We start from the raw sequence: 14,155 nt of genomic DNA on the forward strand, positions 1-14,155 counted from the left end.
ATTTTCTCAAAATCTGACGTGTAGGAAATTTTATCATATATTTTAATAGTTTAACTAAACGATTTCACTAATTCACACCTTGCAAGAATTTTGACAAGAAGTCAGTGGGTTTGGGATCTTGGCTTTCTTTCCAGTAACGCATTATGTGCCCCTTTTGCTTCCAAATTTCTACTGTCTCCTTCAGCTCCATTTGACCCTGTAAAAATATAGATTATTTAGTTAAACAATTCATAATTTAGTTAAATCAATTATTTAAATTAGTTTTAATCAAATGAAATTAATTTTTTGTTTCAATAAAAATCAGTAATAGAAAAAATATCTACGCTGCGGACAGGATTCGAACCTGTGCGGGTAGAACCCAATGGATTTCAAGTCCATCTCCTTAACCACTCGGACACCGCAGCTACATGAGTGATAGCGGCTAAATAACATTCTATTGCTAAGTGAGAAGAGAGCGCGCTTTCAGTAAAATGAGAGAACAAGAAAAGCTTTGGTATTGCCAAAGTAGATAAAAGCTTTATTATTTTTGTGACAATATGAAAAATTGCCATTAACACACTTCAAATTTAAAAAAGATGGTTTGTGTATGGAGAAACTACTACCTACCACCTACTACCCAATACAAAGCAACATCGAAGTTGTGGATTCGAGAAATGAGCACTTCCTTGGAGAGAAAATGAGTTATGAAAATTTTCAGAACGAAATCTCTAATTGACTAACGGTCACTACTTTTTTACTAGCTTTTAAATCGCATACACGGTTATAGCCGAAAATCGTAATCCTTAGTTCGTTGGATATGGTCGCCTCTCATCCGAGGCTGTTTATACTTTTTCATTGGGGTCGTTTTTTACGCGGCGGGTACCAAGCCCAGCGCACAACCCTAAAAGGGATGTTTCACGCTCTCACTTCTCGCCTTTAAACGGATGTTCTTAGGCTACCTAGAGGATACTTGGGCAAAGACCGGAAGTCGTGAGCTGCTTGAGCCATATTTAAAAAAGGATTGTTTCTGGCCACTCCCAAGTAAATGGCGATCAGCGTGAACTTCTACAGATGACTCCATCTTCCCTAACGACCGCTAAAAATTGGTATTTTACCTACCGCTAACACAAAACAACCAACGATTTAAAAGTTTTGAATCAATTCGATTTGACAAAACAAAAGCTTAGGTACTAATGAATTTTCATTTTGTACCAACTACAGTCTCCTGCACAATCGTTTAATACTTTAAAGCTACATACCTTTATGACCAGCATATCAACTACGCGCACATCGGTCACATTACGATGCCTTTCGAATTCTTCACGCAGTTTAGCGCGGCACTCTTCCACCGATTTGGGGATGTCATAATCCATGACTGTCACATGAAACGGAAAATATTAAATGTATTTGTAGTTTTTTTTTCTTGTAATGCTTAAATTGTAGCACATAATTCTTCAAATGCTTGTTGATGTTTGTGACCATAAACGTACTCCATCACAACGCTTGGAGTAGCCGATGACATAACAAACATTTTGACAACTTTTACGCTCTCACCAATATAAGGAATTTGCCGATACCAGGCTTTGTAGAGATTGAGTGCACGTTTGCGCGCCTCCTCACGATCCACCGACAAGATGGGACGCACTTGTTGCACAGCTTTTCTTACAGCTTCACGTCCGGCCATCTTTCACGATTTTGGTAAAATTCAACAAAACACAAGAAAAAATTTGTTCAATTTGAAGGAAGAAGAGACAAATAGCAGCTTGCAATTGACAGAAGAATTTGACAAACAGCTGGGTGCAAAAAGAGTAATAGAACATGTAGCCGTTGCCACCTGCTGATAAATATATATATTGATAAATGCGCAGTAAAATTATTTAAGGAATATTTTTTATGTATATCAAATAATTCAGTGTGTTTAAAAGGTATCAATAAATAAAAAATATAGAAAGCTTGCAATTAAATAAAGTTAACATAAGCTTTTATCGTAACAACGCTTTGATATCGCACGCATGTTATCGATTTGTTAAACACATATTGGCATCACGAAGGAAGTTAAATGATTTGTTTTGAATTTGTACAAGAAAATTTTTTGAATTTGTGGAAAATCCGGTTAAAAAATTAACGTATGTGAAATTAGCAACGATAAAAAGAAATAGTGAATAAATGAAATAGAAAATGTGAGTTATGGTTAAAACGCACGTTACGGAAGTTTGATAAAAAAAAAGAAGGAAAATTTAAAAACCCTTTAACACTGCGAATTTCCTTTAAGTATAAAATACAAAGTAAAAGCTCTGCTTATACGCTTTCTTTCTCAACTTGTTTTTTATTTCTGTCAATTGCTTGTCTTTTGTAAACTTAACATATTTTGTGGGTGCTTTATGTATTGTGCCGGCTCGTGTTTATATGTTTGCGCGTTCGCCCAGTGGGACAAGCTTGTTGTGCCATTGATTGCTTGCCGTGTATGCGGGCTGTTTGCGTACCCTGACCGGCTTAGACTGACTAGTTGGCTTTGGCGCGTATACACCGGGCTGTAGTTCAATTTGTAACGTTGAAGTGATCGGTTTAAACGGAACGGACGCGGCTGCGCAAACGCTAATTACGCTTCAAGTTAAACGTATGTATGTAAAGTATTACACACATATGTACGTTTATGTATGTATGTAACGAGCCACAACTCAAAGAAAGCAGGTAGTTTTGCTTGCGCGATTATTATAATAATTGTTAAGCTTATTTGCTTTTCATACTGCTTTTTGTTTGGTATAGCGCGTGTGAAGTGCAACAAATCGAAATAAATAAACAAATACGCTTTGGTATAAATAGAAGAAAGCTTCGGCGACGTAAAAATAAAATAAATATACAAACATATACATACATGTAAATATGAATATAACAGTTTTTAGTAGCTAATTAATTTAAAATATGTATATGTGCTTTAATTTAATCATGTATTCCAGCGCTAGTAACGCCAACGCTACCGCCAAATCACTGCTTATATGTGTTTATATGTATATACATTGTAAGCATGCAGCATCTCCGCCGAATTTTTCTAAGCGCCAAGCAAAGCTTGTATGCAAACACACACATAATAGCAGACCAACTAACGCTTTGGATCGTTATAAGAATTGAAAGCAAAAAAAATTGAATTTATTATGCAAATTAAGTTGAGAGCAACGGAAAGTCAGTATCGGAATGTCAAATGGGAAATTTATTTTACAATATTGTTTTATTTAATTGAAATACAAAAGCAAAAGCACGTTACAATAACAAATATAATATGTTACGCTGAAATAAAAACACATACATACATAGTATATATGTATGTATATGTATGCACATGTAGATACCCAAGCGAGGCAGTCGAAAAGGAAGGGGAAAAGCGCATTCACATTTCTTTTACAATTTTTTACGAAGAAAGTTCGTTGTGGTGTCTTTTGATGTACCGGATGACCGGAGGTGCGGAAGGCATACATACATTTAAACATATTTACATACATATGTATGGGTGCATATTACATACCCATAAATATACTTGAGCTCGTAAACAGGTAGACGTAAGTTCGAATGACGTTGTGCCTAAGTTGTCGTTCAACAGACGCTCAACTTTTTATGCTTTTTGGTAAGCAAACACATTGTACCTACATACATACATACATATGTACCTGACTTTAATATTAAGTAGTGAAAGAATTTCGCTTTCATCGGCTTGAATATATGTATGTACATACATACATACATAAGCTTGAATTTGTATGAGACCGCTCAGGTTGAAGAGAACAACGGTAAATGGCTAAAATGTTTTTGTTAACTCTTCTGATGTAATTTTTTAAATTTACTTTATAGAGCATCTGTGGTCCCCACGGTATGATACACTGGAGGAGGTATCGATAGTGAGACCACAGAGTCGGTTAACACTCGCATCAAGCGTAGGCATTCTATAGAATGACTATTCCACATGAACCTAATAACTCAACTCCATCTGATATTGCAAATAACCAAAACTGGTCTATGCGTGACTCATTAGCCTACCAGATTAACCTAACCTATCATAACCTAGCCTAACCTATACTATAGTACTCCAATATCGGCGGTTCTAACAAATGAGCAGCTTCATTCTGTCTGTGTGTCTTGTATGCCTTTCTGCTTTTATACAGTTCCGCCCCAGGATACCGATAATGCGGAAAAGCTCGTCTAACTCAGATATACCATTTTTACCTCGGTGCTTAAATCCTTCTACCTAACTTTACCTTTTTGAGCGGGACGTCAAATTCTCTTCTACTATCATCTTCAGAATGAGTTTCTGCCCTGGGAAGTTGACAGTCCTTGGCCGGATAAAAGTCCGGCACCGTTCCAGTTCTATTTCTGCAGTTTGGATTGTCCTCTCGTCTTCCATTTGCGGTGGCGAGCGTAGAACTCTACCTTGTCTTCTAAAGGCATCTATTTCGTCGGCTGTTTGTACTTCTTGGTTTTGCACTACTTTGTTGTTTTCATCACTGATGTGTAAGGGTACCCGTTTCAAGTCGGAATCCGCGCTCGATCGCATAGTTAAACTTTATGGAAATATGTGTTCAGAGCTCGAAGAACTGCCATGGTTTTAACGGGACGAAGACGCTTGTGACATTACCGTGAAAGCCATTTTTTAAAGATATCACTCCCGTGACGTCGAATGAGCTTAGAAACCGGGGACTTTTTCTTTTGCTTCCGCGGATACTGCCACGGAGATGCGATGGGCGTCGCGTTTTCTTACTCCGGAAACCAAGCGCAACAGTGAGACCACTTCAGAGTTAATATGGGAAGCTATATAAGTGCTGTTCCAAGGAGTCAAACGGCTCCAAAGTAGGCGAAGCTTGTTCTAATGGCTGGAAATGGGAATGGCCACTGTTTTTTTGGGTCTTAGGTGGTGTGATGTGCATCAACTAAGAAAGAGCCAGCTCGACGCCGAATCACAGAAAACACTGTTTCATTGGGTGACGAAAAAGTCTGCTTCCACTATGGCAGTACATCGGCTCACATCTCCGACTTCGTCATGAGCAAATAGGTTGAACTAAGCTACGAACTACTGTGCCATCCACGGTATTCTGCAGAATTGGTTCCATGCGACTTTTTTTTGAAAGACAACTTCTTTGAAAGAGTCACTTATTGTGCACAAATTTTGAGAAAGAGGCGAACGCCGGGACGGAAGTCTACCTGAAAGGTTTTCAGAAAACCTTTTTTTTTTCAGGTTAAAGAAGTTTCGTTTTTCTTTTCAAGACTTTAGTCTTTTCTAGTCTTATTCAACCACCCTCGTAATTTACTATTTTTTTTAACTTATCTTTAGTTCCGAGTTATTTATCATTATATTAGTCACATTGTTGTTTGTACACATTGACCTGAGCAATTACTGGAAAAATCGTCAGTATGGATCCAAAGCCAATTAGCATTCAAATCAAATTAGTTCCAATCAAATTAGTGTGTGCTAAGTTATGTTTAAATACACATATATACAAGTATGTATGTATATACACGTCTATTTGATAGGCCTATATAGATACATATGTATATATTGTATATGAGTAATTTAAAAGGAAATAAATGTGACCTTTCTTCATGAACCTTCGCGCAAATTTTTGTCTAATTTAAAGGCGCTGAAAAACATGACAAGACATATGTAGACGTATATACTTTTAGCAGAACCTTGTTTGACATATTGGAAAGTATTCACACCCAGGTTGTGATATGAGTAGCTCCTATGTTGAACACATAGTCAGCAAGCTCAAAGGTGCTCGGCTATCAGATCAAGGCAGACCCTTCTGAAGGAAGCTGCATTTCGAAGCAGTACATTCAATGCTACTGTGGTCTGATAACCTGAAACTAGAGTTGTAGAGAGCTTCTCAGAGAAGACTCATCTTCCTCTGATAGCCTGAAACTAGAGTTGTAGATAACTTCCGACAGAAAGCTCCCTATCCCACCCGCTCTTTGAACTTCGATCTATTCTTCAACGGCTTCGACACGCCCACAAACCCATCGCACGTCAGTGAGCAGAGAAGTGGTGGCACCTTCCGCAATGCAGTGATCTAGATTGCAAGGAATGCTATGAAATATGCATATACCCAGTTTACAGAAGTCTGTATTGGTTTGTTTGCTGCAGCATGTTCTTGCTGAAAGATTCAATGTTCTTCTTTGAAAAGAACATTCTTTAATTGCTTAGCCACGACTTCTAAAGCATTTTTTTTGGTACACTTTTCGGAATTTTAACTCCATTTATAAAGAAACGAAGAGGAGGAAGGCCTTCCTACCAAACTATTACAGCAGCTATCAGTTGACCGTCGGCATTGATTTTTCCGCCTGTGCTCGCGTACAGTTTTTATGGCAGAATTGGCTCGAACTACGCCAGAACGATCACTTCTCTCTCTGTCATAGGATATCAATAAAATTCTTTACTCCTGTAAAAGCAAATTCGATGGCATTATGTATGGAACTCGATCCATCGTCCACCACGGGCACGCTTGCAAAGGTTCAGACGCTGAGCCCAATTTTTGACGGTTTTCAAACATAAAACGACCGATACTGCTGCAATTTCACGTTCGATATTCATACGAAGTTTATCAAGATAAAATAGTTTAACGGCGTCACACCGAGGCGGCCAATTGACTGGACCACTTCGTGAGATGACACATTCACCAAATTTGGTTTTTAATAAATCGATTGTGGTTGTCCTGTTGGAGCCACATATTGTCCAAGTTCATATCATCCAATTCGAGCCAAAAGTTTACGGTTGTTATTATTGAGCGTTAGCGATTCCCATTCACAGTAATGTGCCGGTCTTGATCATCACGGAAGAAGTACGACCCAAACCGTATTTTTTTCGGAATGCAATGGTGTCTATGAACTTCATCGCTGAAGATGATTTTTCGACGAGAATCTGATTAATTTTTAAGTTGTTGCTCAGTTCAATTCGCGAACATACGACGATTCTGGTGGTCAAACGGCTTCAGTTCTTGTATCAATTTTATCTTGTAAGGAAAAAGATCTTTTCACAAAATTCGCCACAATGTCGTCACAGAGATGCCTAACGTTTGAGAACGACGTGTGAGAAACTGATTTGTTTCTTCCTCCTTTGATGCGCTAGCGGCCGCAATATTCGCGACACCTGGGGCACTTCTTTGTCTCACTAGCACGGGAACATTTTTTACTGTGCCTGTGGATTCAAAATTAATCACCAGAAGCTGAATTGTTGATCTGACAGGACGATTATGACGACGACGAATTGGACGTAGCGCTCGTAAAGTTGAGGTCACTGACACCGAATTTCGGTAGTGAATTTTAATAACTTCGTCTCCTTGTTGGATTGTATATCTTTCCATGATGAAATGGCAAACTTTCTTGAAGAGAAATGTCAAAAGAGCGAGACAAAATATGGCGTCGTTTATCCCTGTCCCTATCGGTATACTTTTGTAGCACTCCTATTAAAAAACCGGTTACAATTTTCAACGAATTCCAAATTTAAACACTTAAAGCTCTGCGAAAGCAATTAATATTCGGTTACACTCGAACTCTGCCTTTCCCTACATGCTTATTTATTGTGTTTTGTTTGGGTTGTGACGTATTGCACTTGACTTGTTTCGTGTAGTTCAAGTGCATCTCGGTTCACATTTTGTCCCATATACAATATGTATGTACGTATGTATTTTATCTGCATTTGAAGTTCAAGTACGCGCTTATTTTTTAATGGCTTCATTTATTTTTTGTGTATATTAATTTTAAGCTCATATCTTGTTGTTGTGTTTTGTTTTTGTTATCTCGTTTTCGTACGTATTTTTAACTTTATTAGCATTCAAAAGCCGTGCTGTGGGTAGCGATAAAAGCGACAATATTCGCACTTCCACATATAGTCATATTCTATATATTATATATTAGGGTGTTTTGTTTTGAACTATTACTTTTTTTCAGAATTATATCCTTGGAAATATCCTAAACAAAATTCCCTGAAAATTTTGGCGATTAGTATTAACATTAAGAACTGGACCAAGGCCTGTAAAAATTTTCGATAGAAAATACATTGCAATCGTGAGCTTTTATCTTTAAATTCCTAAAAGCAGAGGTTTTTTATGGCATCGCTTTGACTTTAGACGCATATTTCTCAGAATTGTTCACTCTACAAAAGTGCTCAGTGCAACAAAGTCGTGACTCACACCGGCGAGGTGGGCATTTTTTTGTATTTATCTCGTAAATGACAAGAGCTATAGAAAAAATGTGTATGACAAATTTGTAGGAAATTTAATTTTCTATAAAAATGGTCCGAAGTCAAAATCGCTGTCATTAATACTTCTTGAGATGTTAAGCTTTTTAAGTAAGGCTGTATGCAATTTTCATAGATTTTTTAATACATACCATTTATAAAAAGTCTATAAAGTCTATATTTAAAAAGCCGAATATCTCGAGAAGAATGAACCTTTTTTATAGCAAATAAAATTTCTTACAAATTTGTTATTCGTCGAAATATTTTGTTTCTAGGTTGATATGATTGTCAGTGACATCTATGTATGCCAAATGTCATATCAACCGAATCATTAGTGTGTAGTATGCGATTGTCTTTCTTAAGTTGATTTTGAAGAATAAATAAGGAATTTTAAAATTCTGAGCAAGGTCTTAAATTCCTAAGAGTTTCTTCATTAGACTTACAATTCTATAAGTGCTCTGCATGTTCACTGATCAAGCAAGAAATTAATAAGAGGATAATTTTGTTGCTAAGGACTTCAGGTCCATTAGCCTAAACTAGTTTCTGCTGAAAGCGCTGGAGAGGCTCAAGAACTTGTACATATGTACGGCGAGGGCAAATTAATCGACGCTGCTCTGTACGCTGCCGAGTCTTTATCCACAAAGAGTTTGTGATAGACACCTTTCTCCAAATCGAACGTAAAACAAGTGAGAAAGGGCTAAGTTCGAGTGGCACCCAACATTTTATACTCTCGCATCAAATACCGTATTTGTGTAAAGTTTTATTCCGCTATCATCGTAGGTTTCTAAGAGAAGGCAACAGATGGAATTCAAAATAGCGTTATATTGGAAGAAGGCGTGATTGTGAACCGATTTCATCCATATTTGGTACATGTCAGCAGGGTGTTAAGAAAATATTATATACCGAATTTCATTGAAATCGGTGGAGYACTTCCTGAGATATGATTTTTGGTCCATAAGTGGGCGACACCACGCCCATTTTAAATTTAAAAAAAAAGCCTGCGTGCAGCTTCCTTCTGCCATTTCTTCCGTAAAATTTATTGTTTCTGATGTTTTTTGTTAGTCGGTTAACGCACTTCTAGTGATTTTTAACATAACCTTTGTATGTGAGGTGGGCGTGGTTATTATCCGATTTCTTCCGTTTTTGAACTGTATATGGAAATGCCTGAAGGWAACGACTGTATAGAGTTTGATTTACATAGCTATAGTAGTTTCCGAGATACATATGTACAAAAAACTTGGGAGGGGGCGCGGCCCAACCTTTCATAAAAATTACGTCCACATATGCCCCTCCCTAATGCGATCCTTTGTGCCAAATTTCATTTTGAGATCTTTATTTATGGCTTAGTTATGACACTTTATAGGTTTTCGGTTTTCGTAAAAATAACCAGCCTCGGGGACTCTTACCACAGGTGTTGTTTTAGCTCTACGGGAGAGGGCGCTCGAAACCACCGTGCACATAATCGACAGGTGCACCGCTGTGAAGTGCCAACTAAGACGCAGGAAATCTGGATATGTTTGAATTCTCTCCTTCTTTTACTTCGTTCCTGAAAGCTTGAAAAGGTTCCCAAAGGTTACTCGTGGTGGCCTTTTCCCTGCTCTCAAACCGATGAAGGAACTATGGCATCGCTGCTAAGAGCTAAGGTTGGAAGTGTAGTTTTTTGTAAGGCGTTCTCCCTCAATACTAGCTTCAAGCTACCGATCCACTGTGGTGTTTTTCAGATACAGAAGGGTATGTTATTAAGGTTGAGCCCTTCACTGCCATGACAGTTAGTTTAGGCTATCGAACCACTCTGGTGGTTTCAGGTAGAGAAGTGGCGACTATCAAGGCTGCCATGATAGTCGGGTTGAGAGAGGCGGATACACGGAAGCACAATACAACAACAATGACAGGAGTACTCTCTATAGAACCCGTTCTTAACTGGTGCTATGTGCTATGCCAATTTTTGATACAAAGTAGTGGTTGGCGGAAATGTCTGCACCAACTCACTCGCTCTGCATCCGTTTTGCAGCAGTTACAACGTTTTGTCGGAATTTCGCTTTTTTACTACAGGGCGGCTTTACAAGCTTTACAGAAAACAATTTAAGCAATAATTCTTGGAAAAATATTGAGGTGAAAAACGTCTGCCACCATATCTTCGATTAACTGTCTACATTTGAATTGGTTGACATTCCTCACAATTTATACTTTTTTAGCGATACACTAGCGAGCAAGTGCCAGCCAAAACACATACAGATATATACAGAAACATGTACTTACAAACATGTGAATTTTAAAAGAATTTGTCAAATCATTCCCGCCGCCAATGCTAACTGTCATTGCTAAAGCCAAAGCGACAGTTAGAACATAAGTATGACAGTCAGCAGCGGGAGCAGCCTGCGGGTCTTTGAGGGGTAGCTGTTTTCGACAATTTCTCAGTAACAATTTTGCGCTGCTCCAATAAAAGAATAATACAAAAACGAAATATAAAATATTAGTCTCCAAACACGTATGTTATATTGTCATAAAAACAGCAACAGCGAAATTATAAGAAACACATTGCGATAAAGATATTAGCACCAATGTGCAAATTGGCGAATGAAAAATTTGAAATAATATGTAAAAAATAAATTTGGAATTTTTATAAAGAAATATGATGAATGCTGCATAAATAAATTCGCTGGAGTACAGAGAATGGCTACGTATACTCGATTTATTATGACTATCCACATCCGGAATGATTATTCAGCCATAAATCGACTTATGAGTTTTCCGTCGATGGAAAATTAAGAACTAATCGGATGATCTTATAGTCTATATATATTGTTGAATATTAGATATTAGGCTCTGAGTGGCCATCAGTTGGCTTGTAGTATGTTCGAAATCATCGAAATCGTCACTTACAAACATTTTTAAATCTCTAAAATTGAAAACGCTTAACAAGATTCAAGTAGTTTATCGAAAGTGCTCTAGTGAGATTCACGCCTTCAGCTCTCTTACAAGCTCTTTGTTCGAATGGAGAGTTCAAGAGTACCTAGCACCTAGAAGTAGTATGTAAAGGTTTACCAGGAAAGATAATGGTGTCTTAAGATCAGCAGACTGGGGAAGAGTCGGAACACTGCTACTAGCGCTGGTCACACGTCATTACTTCTTCGGCTAAAGCCTTCTTATTTCTAAAAATATTTAGAGCTCGAGTGAGCTCTTCGCCATCAGATGAATTTGCGTGTTGCTAGTTGTAAATTGGTAGTATATATTAGACGTCCATGGAGCTAGCGCAGTTGCTTAGATGAAGATCACGTTGAATTAACCTAATATGTCTTTCTATACCGTTTGCCTTTTTTTGAATTTGTTTGAAAAGCTGGGATTTTAAGTCCTTTAACAAACAGCTAGGTTAAGTAAGCTGATTTTCATGTGTCCGCGAATAATTCCACTTGGACAGATAGAGATGACTGTACGCTGGGATGAACAGAATTCCAAGGTATGAATAAAACAGACTATCCCATATCGGTTAAGCGTCTAGAGTGTGTTACAATTTATCGAGGCGGTCCATATCAATTGTGGCCAGTTCGACGATTTATAAAAAGTCAGCTGAGATGGTTCAACCTTAGTCTGGCGAGAGTTGGACCCCGGAAAATGTGTTTCGATATTTACACCATTCTTCGCTTTAACGCGTTAGTGCCAATGGGACAATGTGGCCGTTATGATACCAGCTCAATTGAACTTTTAAGTTTCACTCTAGTGCTGGTTGCTAACCAACGCTTGCTGAGCTCGCGCGAAAAGTATAGATTCAGCGTTCGAGAGCACGAAGACAGGAGAATACACGCTCGCTCACTCCTTGATGGAATATGGAATGGGTGAACTTTTTTAAAAGCTTATGAATTTTACAGTATAACATGGGACTAGCTTGATGCTGGTGCTAGTTAAGTCAAGCGGTTATCGACTTGCTTTGAGCTCACTATCGGTGTTTTCAAGTCCTGTTCTGCTTTTGGAGGGTATGCATAGTTCCTTCTAAGAAGTCTGCCTTCGGATGGGTACATTTGCTGCTACCGTGATGGCTGACATTTCTGCTTGAATGATACTACAGTGATCTTACACTTCTTTATTGGCGTAGATACCTCCTTCCCCATCTTATATTTTCATTGGAAGGGAGGTCTTCCTGGTCCCCATACTATAAGTTGCTAATTACTCCTTAGGCTACTTGACGCCTTCTACACTGGCCAGTGAAAGTTCAACAAGGACTTATTTAATGTGGGCCTAGTTGCTTGTGCAAATTGCCGGTTCTGCGGTTTAGAGTCTTAGTGGACTGCACAGCAATCTGTAGGCGTAAGATTAAGGCCCTTAGATCCATGTTTCCAAATAGGCATCACATCGCCTCATTAGCATCCTAGCAGTATTTTGGAACTTATCGATTTGCTGGGATACGTTGAGACGTTGTGTCTTAGGAAAGGGTACAATGGACCCTCAATCCTCATTTATTTATCTAATCTAATCTACAGATCTAACCCCAAGGTATGTAGACTGGTTGGGACTTTCTTGTGGGGTTTCAGCTCAATACTATTAACTAAAATTTTGGCATATGTCTATACATTAATATGAATCTATTTCAACATATAGCTTCAGCTAACTCCATCATTAAAAATTTAACAACTCGCTACCTAACCTAGTCATAACGTCCAATCCGAGCATTTAAGTGCTCAATATCATCAATTGTTTGAGATTTGGGTGTGGTTGTATTAAAAAGACTTTGCACTTCGACACTGTCGGTCGTTGTTAGGAACACCGGCAGTCAACGCATTACTTATTTACTACTGTTTAACATCAACTAAGACATTGTATCGAATATTTATGCGAGTGGTAGGTGTGCGTATTGCGGTTTATTGCAGCGCAACTTGGCCTTTTCTTGACGTGCATAAATGTAATAAAAAAGTAAAAGCCATAAGCGCACCACCATATAGATATTACGTGTTCATATATCTATATGTATGTGTGTATATATGCTTATATGTATGTACGTATATATATATATATGTATATACTTGTATGTATGTATGTATAGCGGTCTAATGCGCTCTTGGTATTGTTATCGTTCAGCGACATATCGCTCCAGAGCCGTTGCCAATGCCAGTTAGCCAAAGTTATTGTCGACTGACTTTGTTATACTGCGCGCCAATGTGTGTGCATGCGTTTGTGTGCTTGTATGCGCTTGTGTATGTGTGTGTTTTGTGGGTTTTCGCCACGTTTATCAAGCGCTATGCCTTTGTTGTTGCTATTGTTTCGATCGCCAAACGTCAGCGTGTTGTTATCGCAGGCTTTTATAGTTGTTATTGTATTCGGGATACATGCACATATTTATACTACCAATATTTGCGCCATATATACATACATATGTATAATTCTACCTTTTTACCTATTGGCAAAATACCACTAACAATTTGACGTTTACTACAACTACAAACACACACATGGAAGGTAGTCTATATTAATATGTGTACATACATATATACGTGTATAAATATATGTATGTATTTTATATATTGCATATATGTGCTTGCGCTCTTTCCTGTGATTAAGCGTAGTCATGTGTGCGCGAAATTTTCAAGTGACTTTTTTCACTCACTTCAATTTCAATTTCGTCTCCCTGTTTCTTCGCTATGTGTATTTGCGTGTGTGTGTGCTTGTTACTGCCGCAGTTAGCGCTGCGCGTTAGCCAGTCTACTGTGTTTTAGTCTAAACACTTTTCGTCTAACGAAATTTCAGTTAGCTCTCAGCTGTGCGCCGCGACGCTTGTCGAAATTTTATTTGCTGTGACGTGGAATGTCGAAGTGAGGAATTGAGCGAAATTGAACTGAAAGCGAAAAACCGCATAATTTGGCAAAAGCGATATTTGAGAAAAGGAAAATAAAAAAAAATATTTAAAAATAAACTCAACAAACATTTGTGAAAAAAAAATATTCAAAATAAAAAAACTTAAAAAAAATA

The 14,155-nt window shown here is 38.0% G+C and overlaps 2 protein-coding genes and 1 non-coding gene across 6 annotated transcripts in view; 1 reads left to right on the forward strand and 2 right to left on the reverse strand.

The window, feature by feature from the left end:
• Window positions 1–14: 14 nt before the first annotated feature.
• On the reverse strand, window positions 15–1,752 carry LOC108977061 (NADH dehydrogenase [ubiquinone] 1 alpha subcomplex subunit 6). The gene is made up of 3 exons (XM_018946557.1): window positions 1,534–1,752; window positions 1,239–1,354; window positions 15–196 (listed from the first exon to the last, which is right to left on the reverse strand). The coding sequence occupies exons 1-3, from the start codon at window positions 1,661–1,663 to the stop codon at window positions 68–70; spliced, it is 375 nt and encodes a 124-aa protein (XP_018802102.1). The 5' UTR covers window positions 1,664–1,752; the 3' UTR covers window positions 15–67.
• On the reverse strand, window positions 323–404 carry Trnas-uga. Its single transcript has one exon. It is a non-coding gene; the product is annotated as a tRNA-Ser (tRNA).
• Window positions 1,753–2,577: 825 nt separating the features above from the next.
• Window positions 2,578–14,155, forward strand: part of LOC108977069 (putative uncharacterized protein DDB_G0292292) — a 48,883-nt gene continuing 37,305 nt past the window's right edge. The window contains exon 1 of one of the 4 annotated variants that reach the window (XM_018946578.1): window positions 2,578–2,596. The gene's annotated coding sequence lies outside the window, so the exon portion shown is untranslated. Of the gene's footprint in view, window positions 2,597–2,654; window positions 2,671–2,838; window positions 2,857–3,580; window positions 3,599–14,155 lie in introns of those variants that run through there. The other 3 variants (XM_018946577.1, XM_018946576.1, XM_018946579.1) reach the window with 3 other exon arrangements.

Source organism: Bactrocera latifrons, unplaced genomic scaffold (assembly GCF_001853355.1).
Source record: "Bactrocera latifrons isolate USDA-ARS-PBARC rearing strain unplaced genomic scaffold, ASM185335v1 scaffold_83, whole genome shotgun sequence".
Lineage (NCBI taxonomy): Eukaryota > Metazoa > Arthropoda > Insecta > Diptera > Tephritidae > Bactrocera > Bactrocera latifrons.